The sequence below is a fragment of the Colossoma macropomum genome, unplaced genomic scaffold, assembly GCF_904425465.1.
Source record: "Colossoma macropomum unplaced genomic scaffold, Colossoma_macropomum, whole genome shotgun sequence".
Lineage (NCBI taxonomy): Eukaryota > Metazoa > Chordata > Actinopteri > Characiformes > Serrasalmidae > Colossoma > Colossoma macropomum.
The window spans coordinates 32,390,243-32,407,183 of record NW_023494784.1 but is presented as its reverse complement, the minus strand read 5'-3'; the positions used below and the strand labels follow the sequence as shown (position 1 = coordinate 32,407,183).

At 38.4% G+C, this 16,941-nt stretch overlaps 1 protein-coding gene across 1 annotated transcript; it reads right to left on the bottom strand.

The window, feature by feature from the left end:
• Positions 1-1,547: 1,547 nt before the first annotated feature.
• tgfbr2l (transforming growth factor beta receptor-like) lies at positions 1,548-15,791 on the bottom strand. The gene is made up of 7 exons (XM_036569041.1): positions 15,557-15,791; positions 9,264-9,414; positions 8,160-8,362; positions 5,910-6,751; positions 5,531-5,672; positions 4,132-4,259; positions 1,548-2,102 (listed from the first exon to the last, which is right to left on the bottom strand). The coding sequence occupies exons 1-7, from the start codon at positions 15,609-15,611 to the stop codon at positions 1,839-1,841; spliced, it is 1,785 nt and encodes a 594-aa protein (XP_036424934.1). The 5' UTR covers positions 15,612-15,791; the 3' UTR covers positions 1,548-1,838.
• Positions 15,792-16,941: the final 1,150 nt, after the last annotated feature.

The following is a 16,941-nucleotide window of genomic DNA, read 5'->3' as shown; positions in this document are numbered from 1 at the left end:
AGTTTAGCAAGTTTTTCTTTTCTCCTGAATCTTACATAGTGCAGCTTTATAGAACATGGAAAACAGGTGTTTCAGCATAAAGAGAGCATAATTAGTCCTGTTAATTGAATTTAATGCAATTTGCAAAATGTTGAATAAAAATCATTGTATTTATAGTTCATGATAGTATTTTTAAATGTGGCACTCCTGGTGCTTTTTGTCTGTTCCACCTTGTCAAACCTCAGAAAAACATAATGTTGTGATTCATATTGTGTATCGAGAAAATATCTTGAGGTTTCGTGATAGATTTTTGCTAGATTACCCCCCTCACTAATGTTTAAAGCAATTTTCACTGTTCTATCTCACTCAGAAATCTTCAGGCTATGACTTTTTAGGGTTAGACCCAGAGTAGTACTGAGTTAACTTGATTACAGTTATTTTGAGACAAGGTGGCAGTTAATGTCCTGTCTGAGACCTTAACTCACGTTACTATTCTAATAAATGGTTTAATAGTTTGATTGAATCTAGCTAATCAGCAGAAATGAAGTTAGACTGGCTGATGAACTAAAAGAACTTTGCCTTCTGTCAAGTGCATTTCTTGATTAGTTTAGTGAACAGATCAAAGAAGTGATCAAGTTCTTCCCACAGCCTCCTGGCTGACGAGCGTGTGACCCGTTTAACTGGTTTACACAATAAGGCTAGCAGTAATTGAAGCAGGAGAGCCAGTAATTAAAAGTAAGTGTGCAATTCAACTATGACTCTGACCAAAAGGAACTTCAAAAAAGGCTATGAATTGTTTCCATAAAGGAAGGCTTATGTGCGGCGATCAATTTAGAGGAACAATAAAACGCTCTCAGATTTTCTTTCATCTGAAAAAAAGCAGTGTTTCCCGCCTGCTTGCGTGTTGGGCCTTTGACGCGTGTGCTCAATTCGGGGCCTGTGGTTAATCGAATTGAAACCCTCCCAAAGCCAAGCTGCATGGGACGACCACATTGTTGTTAAAAGCAAGCGACTCAGAGGGCAATGGAAAATCTCAAATGAGAAAATTATGTGTGGTAAACAGTTTTTGGAAAACATTTTTTGCCAGCAGAACTGGGACATACCACGCTAGCACAGTGAGGACCTTTTAGACTCTTTGTTGCTGCTACGCTAACTTTCCATTTCTCAGGAATCAAAGTTGCATACTAGTTTTTAAGTTCAGCGAAAACAGGATTTTAAATAGCTGCTGTGGTCTGAGACTGAAGCTGAATCTTTTAAGTGTTACCGCAGAAATTTGCTTCACATGTAGTCCCATGAAAAAGTTTGAGCAACCTCGGTCAAATTCGGTCTTGTTGATTTTCTAAGTGAAAATAAGTTAACGCATCTTTCACAGAGGACTCAATTTTAGTGCACAATTTCTATTTATTTTTCTGAGCTTAAAATATTGTAAAAAAAAACAAAAAAAAAAACAAACTAAAAATATAAAGTGTGCCTTAGCTTTTACACAGGCCACATTTTATGGTTCTTTTTTCCCCAATATATTAAATTGAGCAAATAAACATTGTACATCATGTACAAAGTGCGTTCTCTGTAGAGGATTTATTTCCAATTAGAAAATCAACAAAACACATCATTTGACCAGGGGCGCCCAAACATTTGTATATGGCTGCAGACTGTGGTGAAATGTAGCCAGGGCCTACATTATCTTGCTTATTCATCTCCAGTCCTTCTTCAGTGGCACATTATGTTCATTAATTCCTTTGGTACCAAAACAGAAAGCTGATATTTAGATAAAAAAAGAAACCAGTGGAGACCAGCTCCACATATTGAACCAATATATATTACAAAAACAAGTCTGTTTTGCAGGGCTTTGGGAGCGGTCACACTTCACTCAGTTGCCTGAAGGAGGCAGTGGTGTGAGCCTCAGCTGGGGCGGGGTTTTGTGGATAGAGCGAGGGAGTTGGAGAGGGGAGAGAGGAGTCCTGCTGCTCTGCAGAGGCTGGGACAGGGACAGAGATGGTGGCACTCTCCAGCTCCTCCTGGGCCAGCATGTTGAAGCGCTCCAGCACACAGTGTGCAGTCAGACGGGCTTCTGGGTCGTGATCCCAGCATTCTGTTATAGTAGCACACAGCAGCTGCATTCCCTGCAAGAGTAAGACAGAGCAGCACAATCTTTTAAGATTCTTTGAGGAGAACTCACTGAAACTCATTTCCAAGAACGAATGGAAGAAAATCCATAAAAAGAAATACACATAAACTGCCCGTAAAAGATTTGGGAACAACCTGTCTTCTTTTTAAAAGTGACATTTCTCTGTGTTCTTTTCAATTCAGTGAGAAAACTATTTTTTGTTAACATAAAACAGCTGTTTCCTAACAACTTGGAATATTTTTGCAGTATTAAGCTTCATATTCATCACAGTGTCATCTGTGGCATGAAGAGCAGGTTTTGCCTAAATAATGATTTGACGACTCACTTTCTGTTCAAATGATTTGCCGGGCATTCTGGTCAAATTGAACACTTTATTCCTTTTGTAAACATGCCTACTGGCATCCTACGGTGTTGACACAGTTGTCTCTGTGAGATTTTCTGGTTTAACCCCTTAAATGGTCAAGAAACACTCAGCTAGTTTGCACTGTAGTCCATTTAGTTACTGAATAATAAGCCTTACTTTGTCATAAGCCTGGGATTTTTAGGGGTTAAAGACTAGGAAAACCCCCTTTTAATGATGCATGTTGAAGGTGGAAAGCACTTTTACAATAAGGATTTACAATGGTTGTATGACGTATGTGCGTAAAGCATGCTGGGTGTTGTAGTGAGAGAATGCTGATGGATAAAAACATAAAAAGGACACAAAACATGAATTTTGTAAAACTTTTTTGTGAACTTTGTAAAAGCCAAAGGATACAGTACTGCACTACGTAATATTACATAACACAACAAATAACATATAATATAATGCTAGTTTTAAGCTGGAATGGCCCTTTAAAATTATATTAATAATATCATCCCAAAAAGTGGTTTAAACACCTGAAATATCTGAGTGCTGATAACGAAACAAGGGGGGTAAAATATGTGGGGTATATCATTATTCCCAAGTAGCACTGTTATTAGTACTGTCACAGATATTTACATGAATGTTGTTTGTCTCATGGTTAGCATTTAATATATTAAATTATTGCAAACCATCAACCATCAGGTACTGTTTGTTCACTGTAGTAATATAGCTGTATGCAACAGTTGGGTACCTCTGGCCAAATTACATATTTTTGTTGATTTCTGAAGTGAAGTACACACAACCTCTGCAGCAGACTATTTAAAAACGAACATTCTTCTGCAAATATTAATGAAGTTACTTTATTTCAGATAAACTTAAACAGAAATAAATAAAATAATAATTTTGGTATGTGCAAAAGTTTGAACACCCTTCGAGTTACTTCATCAAAGTGCTTCCATTTTAAATTACTGTTCAAAATGTCATTAAGAAATGGCATTTAATTGAAACTGGAAGTCAAGGCAAGAACTGTAAGACTGAGAAGACTCTGAGACAGAACTGCTTGTATCCTGGCCAGAAATGCAAAGTAAAGCTCCCACATGACAGCAAAGGACTTGCAGGAAGGTTTGACTGGCACAGAGCCGGTGGTACACCACTCTGTAGCACTGCTTACACAAACTTAATCTGTAGAGAAGAGGCATGAGAAAGAAACCTTTCCTGCGACCTTATTACAGAAGTCAAAGTTCACAGAACAACATCTAGATAAGTCTAAATAAAAAGGGCATTTTGGAAACAAGTGCTGTGGACTGATGACACAAAAATTAAGCTCTTTGGCCACAATTACCAAAAGTATTTGATAAACTAAATTGCTAAAAGCATTTGATGAAAAGAACACATAGCCAACTGTTAAGCATGGGGGGTGGATCTAATATGCTTTGTTGTTGAGTGGCAGCCGGTTGCACAGGAAACATGGCACAGGTAGATGCAAGAATAGATTCCACTATATATTGGCAAATTTTGGAAGCAAATGTTACACCAAGAAACCAAAGCTGAAAAGAAGCTGGCATCTACAATAAGACAATGATCTGAAACATATCCCAAAATCCACCATGAAAATACTTCAAGAAATGCAACCACAAACTTTTGCAGACAACTGCGTTATATAGTTTGAAACACGTACCGGATGTATTGTCCAGCTGAGTGGGATATCGGGTCGTCCTCTGTCTCTCAGCACCAGATCTCTCATGCTGTCCACACACGGCTGCTCACACACTTTCGAACCGAATGGAGGCTCATAGCTCTTCACCTCTGAACCAAGTATGATTTAGAAATGAGAATTTATTGCATATTAAAACTGCTTTCACACAGTTGCAACGTCACAAGATGTTACTTAACAGAATAACAGAAATATCTCATTTGTAAGAACAATTTTTTTGTTTTTCAAACCAAAAAAGTAAAAAATATGTGGTAGCTTTTCTAATCCCATATTGCAGAGGTATTTATGGTAATTATAATTTATGGTAATTTACGGTGCACAAGCTCACTATTTAATATAATATAGTTTTACTATATTGTAATTATATATTAATATCAGGGATGTAACAATACAACATATGGTATCAAACTGTATCACAGCATATCATATTGTATCATAGCATATTATGACTAGCATATTAGCCCATGACTAGAGTGTTAGATTGTTAGAGACATTTAAGATTTAGACTGTCCATTTCACTTGTATAATGTTTTATACAATAATAAACTGAAAATGGAATCATTAACAATTAATGTAAGGCATATTTTAACCACTCCTTAATTCTGCTTTATTGACACATGTATTGAATCAAATTTTTAATTTTGTGAATTATTACATCTCAAATATATATCTATATATCTATATCTATATGGGTGACCTGCACTTCTGTGAAGGCACCATTAATGCTGAACGATATATACATGTTTTGGCAACATATGCTGCCATTCAGACAATGTCTTTTTCAAGGAAGGCCTTGATTATTTCAGCAAGACAATGTCAAACCAAATTCTGCATGTATTACAACAGCATAGCTCCGTATTAAAAGACTCTAGGTACTAAACTGGTCTCCATGCAGTCCAGACCTGTCACCCACTGATAACATTTGGTGCATTATGAAATTAAAAATATTTCAAAGGTGACCCTGAACTGTTGAGCAGCTGAAATCCTATATCAAACAAGAATGAGAAAACATTTCACTTTCAGAACTACAGCAGTCAGTCTCCTCAGTCCCCAAACGCTTACAGAGTGTTAAAAGAAGAGGTGTTGAAACACAGTGGTAGACATGCCCCCATCCCAACTTTTTTGGAATGTGTTGTTGGCATCAAATTCAAAATGGGCATATATTTTTCAAAAAACAATAAAATTGCTCAGTTTCAACATTTGATATGTTGTCTTCGTGATCTTTTCCTTTTAAAATATGGTTTACATGATTTGCATATCATTGCATTCTATTTTCATTTACATTTTGCACAGCGTCCCACCTTTTTGGAAATGGGGTTGTATTATTATTACTAATAAAATGATTTTCAGCATAGTCTCCCACCTCCTATGACTTCACAGCGAGAGGCCATTTCCCACAGTACCAGAGCCATGGAGTAGACATCCATCTGTTTGAAGGACTCTAAGTCCTCCAGATTCACTCGAGACTCCAGAACCTCAGGGGCCATGTATCGGGCTGTGCCCACCTATAAGGATAAAGATAAACCTCAGTTAATGACAATCTTAGAAAGTATAACTACACATAGTTAAGATCTTTAATTGCATTAATGGCTCTTCATTTATCAATACTGCATCTTTTAGCAGTGGTCACCAGCCCTGGTCCTGGCGATCTACTACAGCCTGCAGAGTTTAGCTTCATCCTAAAATTAATGAAGGTGAGAGTACAACAAGGCTATCAAGAATACAGCATCTGTCCTCCTCACCTGCCCACTGTTGGCGAAGTCATCCACAGTGAGTGCAAGGTCCAGCCGCAGTGCCAGACCAAAGTCGCACAGAGCACACTCGCTGCGGCTTTTCACCACAATGTTGCTGCTCTTCAGGTCCCGGTGAGCAATTGGCACTTTGGGCGTGCCACAGGGCGTGGTGTCGCTGTGTAGGTGTGCTAGACCACGAGCCACAGAGCCTGCCATTGCGCAGAGCTCCGACCAGCTGAGGACATGGCTGACCAAAAAATCCTGCAGGTTCCCTAGGGCGTGATAGGCCATGATAAGCCAGTACTGCCTCTGGGGGGCACCAGGTGTTCCGCTGCGCTCTTCTGCTGTTAGGAACTGCACAATGTTCTCGTGTTTCAGGTTGGCATCTGAGAAGATGACCCTCTCATTGCGCCAGGAGGTGTACTCCACAGCTGGGAAGATTTTCACTGCCACGGTCTCATACTGACCGCATTCGCTGTGGTTGAGTCGCGCCCGCCAGACCTCAGCAAAACGCCCTTTACCCACCAATGCCTCCAGCTGGATGGGTAGGTGCTCGGTGTTGTGGTTCAGACTATTGGCACAGCTTGACGACATGTCTGAATTTGCGTCCACGCTGAGGGACAGAAGCTTTCCATGGAAGTCACTGCTGTTGGCTTCGCCCACACAGCCTTCTGGTGGGTCCAGCGACTGGTAATGAGTGCGCTTAGGAGCCCAGTCTTTGGGCTGTTTGTTGGGCTGCCGTGTGCGGTACAGGTAAAAGGCCATTGTAGCAATAACAGCTACCAGGAGTGGAGGAACCAGGCTGATCACCACTACTGGAATCACATCTTTACTCTTTAGCCTGGAGAAACCTGGCAAGAAAGGTTTACACAAGTCAAGTCAAGCTTTATTGTCATTTACTGCCAGTACAAAGAGGGGAACAAAATATCATTTCCCTCGAATTACAATGCCACATTTAACATGAAAAGGCAGCAGATGAGCAGATAAAGTGACAATACAATAAACTAATCTGGTGCACAGGACAAAATACAATAATACTGGATAAATGGATGCACAGATATAGAATCTCTGTGCTGATAATGATAACTGATATTTTACACCTTGCAGTGGCTGATACTGATACCAATAATCGATAGAGGTCCTCTACTGGAATAAAAATTTATATTTTTAATTAATTTAATCAAATTAAATATTTTGCATGTCAATTTATTAGATTAACTAGGATGCTGTTGGCTCTCTGTGTGGATCTCGTGGCAGTGTTGAGCTGCTAGCGAGCAACAAGGGGTGAAAGGGGAGGGAAATTTCAGGCCGTGAAAACGGTTCATACCTGTCCCCCAATATGACAGTGCAAAATGGAATTGCAGTTTTGTTGACATTAAAAAATCATGTACAACTTCTAAAAACCCTAGATACGTCAGTGCAGTTGTTCACTATGCTAGAGGTATTCAGACCAAAACTGGAATCCTTTTTCCAGTCCTGGACTTCAAATCATTGATACTTAATCGATGTACCTGATTGGCTCTAGTGTCCTACCTGACTCCATGCCTTGGATCAGGTATGTTGGGGCAAGGAAAACCTGAAGCAATGGGTTCCCAGGACTGGAGAACACCTGTTCTTTGACATGAATTAAACTCCAGTGATTACAAAATCCAGGACTGGAAATTAGATTGAGTTCTGTTTTGAATACCTCTGCATTATGCTCCTTTTCAGTGAGATAAATGGAAACAACCAGCATCAGTGTGTGCACCCCAAAATAGAGTGCTAAATTAACAGTTTTAATTATAGCATGTAATTCCAGTATCAGACTGTGAATATATACAATCTTAAGCAAATCCTCTACAGAGAACACACTTTTGTACACTTCAATGCACAATTTCTATTTATTTAGTTTAGAGTTTAACATATTATGAAAACATGAATTTTGAAAAAAAAATGCTTCAACATAAAATAGAAAATGTGCCATAACTTTTGCACAGGCCACATTTTATGTTTTATTTTTCCAATATGTTAAATTCAGCAAATAAACAGTAATTGTGCATTACATTGTGCAGTAGTGTGTTCTCTGTAGAGGATGTATTGACTTATTTACACTTAGAAAATTAACAAAACGAGTCATTTAACCAGGGGTGCCTAAACTTTTGCACACAACTGCATCATGCATCCCACAACCACTGTAGATATCACTGTAGATGCAACGATATTTCTTTGGTATTAATGGGAAAAACATGTGTAAAAAGTGTGTTATTATTATTGCATTACCATGTGGTCCCTTGTCAAAGATAAGCTTGTCATTGCAGTCATGTTCTCTGATGCAGCTGCAGAGGAACAGCATGCCGTTCTCAGAGGGCAGTGGGGTCATCACACACTCGATGGAGCTGTCATTGGACAACACTGTGTTCTCCAGAGCATCCTGAGGATTGTGGCATAGGGTCCGTACGCTCACACTCTCATTCTCCCTTTTCCTGCAAACAACACACACACACACACACACACACACACACACACACACACACACACACTCAGGTTGCTCACTAAAGGCTGCGTGTTTACGTGGCTGTCGGCAATAGCTGAACGTTTCGAAATCCAATCATCTTGTGTAGGTTTAACATAGATAAGACATTCAAATAAATATTCCTTTTTGAATTCTTAGGAATGCTCTTCCATGAGCAAAAAAAACTAATAACAAGTAATTGGGGAATCCCTGCTCAGGAGTTTTCTTTGTACTTCTTGCCAAAGTCAACTCTTTTCTGAAGGTTATAAATGTGTTTGTTATTCATACAGTATTAGCGAGGAACGAGAGTTTTTATTTGACTGTTTTATTTGAGAGCTGTTTTTTCTGTGCTCCCCAGAGAGCTGGCTATCCCTCGGTACGTGGCCAGTTTCTACTACACGGTCAATCAGAGGTCAGCTCGATTAACTTCCCAGAAAAACTCCTCGGGGGCCAAACTGGGCGGAACTAGCTCAGGGGAAATCTATGGAAACAGGGTCCATTATCATAGCAATGGTCCAGAGAGGCCTAGCTCAGCTAAAACCGTTGTTCAGTTAAAGCATAAATCATTTTCTCGTACTGGACTTTGGAGCTACTTTTTTGTCCTACCTTCAAGCACATTTATCTTTTTAATACACTGTCTTAAGCCAATGAAAACATTCTCAACACATCCAAGTATTCCATAAAGCAGGTTGTTAATGACAAACTGCATTTGTACTGTGTACATATCTATTCTCGTATTTGTTTGGTGAAAGGTGAAACGGGAGTGCTGAGCCTAACGTGCTGTGGCTGTGTCGGAGAAATCAGCCAGGATACAGTGGATTCCTTTCTTGTGGACATTCTGTAAATAAAAACGTAGCATTGACCTGACTTACCATATAGCCACACAGACCTCTTCAGCCAGGGCGCAGAAAGAACTGAAGTTGCAGTTGCTCCTGCAGATGTTGTCCTCACACACAGGACTGGACTGGTCACACCACTTACAGAAGTTACTTGAAATGTGAGTGAAAGCACTGGCCTGAAATACTGAAATGTGTACAAACAAAAGGACAGCAGTTTAGAACTCCATGCTTTATGGTTTAGAAAGAAGTGAAACAGGGATACTGTGCAAAAGTCACCCTTCATTTATTTCATTTCCAGTTAAAACGGCCTTAAAGCACAAGTTATCATTTTCCATTTTCCAGGAGATATTTCTGAGGACATTAGACCTCAGGTAATCCACTTGCATAAGAAAAATGGTAGACCACCAAAACTATCACTGTCAGATCAACAGAACTTAAAGCTGTTAAAGCTCCAATCTTGATCTGAAAAAATCCACAAGTGTTTCTGTCCATCTTTCCACTGTGAGAGGACAACTCAGTGCTATGAGTCTGAAAGGACGTGTAGCTGTCCAGAAGCTGCTGGTGCTGGTGAGCCCAGACCTCAACATCACTGTCACACAAAATGTGTTGTTTTGGGATTACTTGGATAATGAGAAGCAGAATGTTCAATCTAAGATCTAAGATGAAAATTTGGAGGTGTAGAAAAATATCCCTGCAGATTTTTTTGAAAACCTGAAAGCAAGTCTCTAGAAAATAATGGAAGCAGTAATAAAGAAAAAGTATGTACATACTAAATAGTATAAAATTTGGTTGTATATTTAGTTTTTGTGTAATTTTCTGTTTTTTTCTTGATGAATAACTTGTACTTAATGTCTGTGCTGACTGGACATTAAATAAACAAAGGGTGATCTCTGACTTTTGCACAGTACTGTGTATTAGGTCTATATATAGTCTCCAGTGGTGGACAAAGTACACAAATCATGCACTTGAGTTAAAGTAGAGATACTTGAGGTAAAATATTACTCCGGTAAAAGTAGAAGTCGTTCCCTTTAGAAATCCACTTGAGTAAAAGTACAAAAGTATTTGTCTTCAAATGTATTTAAGTATCGAAAGTAAAAGTACTAAAAGATTAATTATGACTCTAATTATCATTTTTGTAACAAGACTCTTGCTTCATTAACACATTTTAGGTGAAAATACTCTAGTGTCACTCTTGTCACTCACCAATCTTTTAATAGAATGTCATTAATTAGTATGTCACTGATGTCTATTAAAATTATCATAAGCACAAAACACTGAAGGCAAACAATTTCCATTAGGTAGAACCAAGTGGCCATGAAATAACCTTTTGCAAACAAGCAAAGTTTCAGTTTAAGATTTATTTGCAACTTAGTTACAAGTTTAAGTTTAATAAAAATTTTGTGTTTTCCTTTACTATATTGCGTCTGTAGGTCTCTGTTCATAAACATAAACTAGCAAAAACAAATTTACTATAAAATTAAATAGTGTTTGTATAAATTCAGAAAAAAAGGTACACGTCAGTCACAACTGCATACGTGTACATATTTCTATATTGTGATCTATTTACACAAAGTTAGGTTAGTTCATCATTTATGTTGGAATAGGCACTCCCAAAATTTTACACTGCTGCACTGACGTTGAACCGTATACTTGCACTGGGTAGGTATGTCCAACAGGTCAAAACAAGCTCAAAACAAAGCTGTACCCTGATTGGTACACTTTCTTCATGCTTCTTTTGCTTTGACATGCACACATAAGCCAAAAGGAACGACAGATTTCGCATAATGTAGTGGAGTAAAAAGTAAGATATTTGACTTTGAAATGTAGTGGAGTGAAAGTAAAAAGTCACCCAAAATGGAAATACTTCAGTAAAGTAAAGATACACAAAAAAACTATTTAAGTACTGTAACAAATTACATTTACTTAGTTACTGTCCACCACTGTTAGTCACAAGAAAATTGGCAAAGTTATATCACAGACATTGTAATCTGCTTTCTCAGTATAACACTATAGTATTTTAAATGTACTACCACTCATTTTCTCACTGTAAAATAAAAACTAAGTATCTGCAAAATGGCATCTTTACAGCAGAAGGCAAAAACGTTCTTTGCTTTTAATGTATGTCAGTGTACTGACATTTTTTTTTTTACAAGAAATTTTTGGACCATTTCTTTTGGTCCATTCATCATGAAATTCTGACATGATGTAAAGGACAGCTGCTCTGCTCAAATGAATCTAGAAAATAAAAATGCATGTTTTTTGGACAGAGATGATATGTTCATGCCAATGTTTTTAATGCCAGTTTAACATACTCCATCCTCAATAAAAAAAAGACATTAAAAGTCAGAGAACTCAAATCCTGAACGTAATTGCCTGAAAGCGTGCTCTTGATTAAGGCCTGCAGTATATTAGGTAATCATGCCATCATAATGAAAATGATGATTGTAATGAGAAATATTTAGAGCAGTGAAAGTCGTAATGACAACTGCAATCAAGACAGAATTTGTGGCTGAGCCTGTGGGGAGTGCTGTGCCCCATCTGGAGGCTATAGAGAGCTAAGTGGATTTGGATGATATACAGTATATATTATGTGTTTTGGGACAGTTTGCTTGTCAGTGAGTGTGTGTGTGTGTGTGTGTGTGTGTGTGTGTGTGTGTCTTTTGGGGGAGGTGCATGAGTGCCTGTGGTTATGTCGGGCGTACGCTGCGTTCCTTCCCACGCATCTTCTCTCCGCTATCCTTACGCTGCCACATCACAACATTATTAATTGTGGATTGAAAGCAGATGAGGGGTGGGCTTCTTTCACTCGGAGAGCGTGGTGATCTAACAGAACTGAGTAAACATTAAAAGAAGCTGCACAGATATTTCACAAAGACTTCCAGATGTTCGCTGATGCCAACCATCAAAATATACAAGTGAGTGAGAGAGAGTGAGAGACAAAAGAAGAGAGAGAGAGAACTAAAAGGCTGGATAAGCAGAAAAAAGCCTCCTCTGCAAACTTTAAAGTAATTAAAATCAGCAGTGACTTCTCCAGAAATAAATTGAAGCCAGAAGTGTTCGCTCTGGCCAAGTTTGAAGCACAACCCCTCTGTACTTATGGGAAATCCAAAGGCCACATGCTTACAGGAGGCCCAGAGATGTTGGCCTGCAGTTATTTGCTTTGCAGTCAAGCACACGTTCTTCTTCATTCTCTACTTGTAATTCACAAGCTCTAGCCATTCTAACACTGTACGTTAATATTCGGCATGATAAAGAACTGCATGATGCAATTTTTAAAAGGTTCCATATCATGGAAAACCAAATTGTTCTCACTTTTTTAAATAGAAGAGTGTAATATGTAAAAATTGTTTAAGTTTCAAAATGTACCTTTCACTTCCTAGTCCACACAGTTCACAAATGGAAATTAAATTGCAAAAACAGCAAATTTTGGAATTCATTGTTTTTGTGAGGTCACAAAAACTAATACATTTACATATATCCACCAACTTAACCGCCCACTCACACTTAAGTTATAAGGAGTGTTTCAGCCTGGACTGCTTTTTGAATGAGGCACAATACAGAGAAGCCAATCAGAACAGAAGACATTTGCATATATGAAATATTAAATTCACAGTAACAATAACAACCTATTTAATTCTAAGGCCTAGATATAGATTGAAAAATTGCCATGTAAAGAAAGAATTATGTTTTTGGTATATAAACCCTCACAACCTCAGGGAAAAAAATGAAATACAAAAAAATGAACGATATGGGCTTTTTAAGAGAAACTATTTGTGTTATTATGCCAAATAAAAAACAAAATTAAGTGCTGGGAGTATAATGTTTGAAGAATTAAATGAAAATCAACTGGTTTAGAGACTTTACATTTTATCTTATTTTATACTTTGGAATCTTAAGTGCTTCAGACCTGGAGGGCTGGACCATATCACTGTTTATTGCCTTCTGTGCTCCATCAACCTTGATTAAGTTCATCAAAGCATTTCAAACCAGGTGCATTTAAACACGAAACACACTAAACGGCTCAGTTTGGCAGCCCAGGCCTCAGTGTAAGGAATGCTGCGTCAAAATCCATGAAGTTTTCAACATGTAGTGATCTAACTCAGCCACTGGGTGGCACGTTGGCCACCATTTACTAGCCTTTAAACTCAGCATGCTCCTTGAAAGCATTTCCTGGATAAATTAATAATAGCATAATCATAACATCACTCGCAGGCACCCGTCACATGCATGTGACATACAGATGTTTTCAAGATTTTCCCAGTAATGATCCATTGTGTTCTGCAGCACTTCTGAAAGGTGAAGCAATGAGCTAATTTTACCAGATTTTGAAGAGAAGAGATGTTGCCATCAACACCACATTACTCATAGCCTTCCTCCAAATTCATTTAGAGCAGAGACAGGAGGGGCCACAGCTGCCAATGCAGTGCCTATTATCTCATGCCAAACAATAAGTAGCCATTTATCCTCAAATCTAACTTCTAATCATTATGATTCTCATTGTAAGTACCCAGGAAAGCCTTGGACCACAGAGAACAATTCTCTGGACTTTTTCAAGGAAGGCAAGAGGAGAGAAAACACAACAGTGTGTGTCTCCGCTCGAGGGCCATCACGGGTCCTTTCAGGCACGGGGCGGCTCCGAGCCTGTCAGCATCATATCCCTCGCTTTGGGCCTGACAATATCAGCATTGTGTGAAATCGTGATGGCAGGGCAGAGAGGAGAACGGCACATCAGGCTCGGTAGGTTTTCTTCTGCGTCTTTGTGTGGCCACATTCATCAGCGCTGGTACTGCTGTCTCACCGCATGTGCCCTCTGTCCCCTTCGATATTTACCAGAACTATTTTTAGTAGGAGCAATTTCAAACAACAGCCGGAGTATGGTGTGAGGGAGTAAGAGGTTATGGTTTTCTTCTCTCCACCCACATGGTAATATTTCATAATTGTTGTTGAAAAGTGTTACTGCTCGCTCACACACCCAATCCATTTAGGGGGCCTCTGCTGTGCAACAAAGATAATTTGGAGCCTCAAGATGGATTTCCTGCTGGAAATTTCCATCGCATATTATACTGTGACATTTCAGTGTGGTCACACTCCATTGCATCTTTTCGTCTTTGCAGCAAAAATCCTGTTTTTAATTACAATATTTTGGGGCACTTAAGTCGCACATCAAGCAGGGTCTTCAAATCTGCACTTTCAGCATGTGCGACTATAAAGAGTTTGTCTAGAAGAAATAAAAGAAACATCCCCTGAAACTGCATTGTGGCAGGACCTGATTCTGTCATGAAACTTAACAGCACTTTGTTTTCTTTCAGAAAACCTCCATAAATGTGCTGGCTTTCCATCTTTTTGTAATATTCACCAATCACATCAACATGCAGTGTATAACCCCAAAATGATGACTACTTTACCTTTTTGTTGCTGTTGTGATCAATTTGAAAGTGTAATTGTAAAAGGAAAGTATGAAGACCTGTGCAGCTTCTACTAACTCTTCCTAGCTATGGTGTACATTCATTGACATAAAAGGAGCAAGATGTTTTTTCCACACAAATGTATGTCATTTGATACTTTCTGATAAAAGCATACAGTATTAATGAAACAGTTATGACAGCTTGGGCATTTCCCCCAGACAATAGGGCTCATAAGCAACCGTCCTTACAAAAAGATCTTTAGTAATGCTGTAAGAAAGCATACAATTTCTATTGTGCTATAGTGTAATACTTCTCTAATAATCTATATTATTTTTTTAATCCTATGTTACTAGTTAGTCATGTTTTACATATAATCTTGCGTAGTATCCTGTATAGTAATTGTCCAAATTAACAATAAGATTTGTATATGAATCCTGTAGAAACTAGTACTCAAAATTCAATTACTACATCTCTAATTATTAGCCTATAAACACTATCCTGTATTGAATTACTGAACAAACACCCATGATAACTCCACACAGGCTTAAAGACTGGTTAAAAAGCCTCACCCTGTAATCTCTGCACATTAAACCTATTGTTTTAAGTGATTCATGTCAAATAACTTGAATAATACCGCATAAAACCGAGTTTGACAACGTTTACACTGTGCTAAGAGAAATGTCCCTTTAACGTTAGCATTTGGAAAAGAGCTCACACTGTGAGGCTGGACTAGATAAAAAGATGAAAGGACGTTTTTTCTAAAGTCTTTTGTCTCTACGGCTATTCTGTTGTACACTGTCAGCTCCGAATCCGACTAGACGAGATGATACAGCGTTATATTTACTGAAAGAGGGTAGAGGTTTTTGTGTAGTTGTCTGTAAAACCGTAAAGCAGTGAGATATGCTAACTTATCCTACTCACACAGCAAGAAGAGAACAGATGTTAGAGCCGAGAAGCTGCAGCGCATGCGCCCCATAATCCCAAGACACGGATCTCCAGTTAAAGTTTCCCGAGCTGCTCGACTGAGTCCTTTCTCTTAACTTTTCCTCTCACAATCAGAGAACAAAGATAGGTTCACATGTATGAGCGGCTACGGGCTCTGTCCTACGCGCTGGAACCGGAGCTGCAGGGACTGAAGGCTTTTTCTGGCTCGGCTTTCCCTGTAGGCGGATCCAGATGTTTTTAATCCAGCTGTGTGAAGAGGCCCGCCCAGGAACTCGACTTATTCATGTAGTAGCCCCTTCAAAAGCCTATTTACTCTTCCAGAGGCTTATCAGAACGGGACAAAGAGCTAAACTTTAGACTAACAGGTTTGGTCGTTGTTCGAGGTCTGAGAGGATGTGGAAAATGAATTTTAATACACGCATGAAGCCCAAAATAAAATAGAGATTAAATACTTGAAAAGCAAAACAATATCATAGGCCATCATGGCTGGTGCATATGTTGATGGTTGTTGTCTCTATGTATGTATGTATGTATGTATACATGTATATACATACGTATATACATACGTATATAGAATATAAGTACAGTCTATTTCGAAACGACACCCTCGGTCAAATCACGTTTTATTGACTTTCTAAGAGAATAAGTACACATCCTCTTTAGAAACCACACTTCTGCACATTTACTGCGCAATTGCTGGTTATTTGCTGAACGCAATATCTTGGGAAAGATAAAGCATAAAATGTGGAATGCCATGGCACATTATATATTGTATGTTTTATGTTAAACAGAGCAAATAAATAGAAATTGAGCACGAAATATGCAGAAATGTCATATCCAGATACCAAGTTTGTTCCCTATAGAGGTTGTCTTTATTTTAACTTGCACACTTAAAAATATGGTTCTTCAAGGGTTCTTTAGTAAAGACAATGGTTTTCCTTAGAACCATGAGGTCCATATAAAAAAGTAGGTCTTCTACTGTTACGATTTTAAGCTTGTATCAATAGAAGAACCCTTTTGGGTACTATATAAAACCACTTTCTGAAAGTTTAAATATAGAACCATATACAACACATTCTCCATCAATCTGAAGAACCATTTAAGCATGGTTCTATATGGAATTCATAGTTCTGGAATCATTGCCTTTACTAAAGAACTTTTTTTTTCTGATCTTTTTAAAGTGTGTAGAAAATCAACACAGCATGTATTTGGACCGGGTATGTTCAAACTTATGCCTACGACTGTATGTATGTATGAATGTAAATCAAATCTACATTATTTATTTTAATATTTTATTTTTTGCTTTGCTGTTTGGTCAAAGTACTTTTATGTAATCAATTCTTTAAAAAGATAAGCGATCA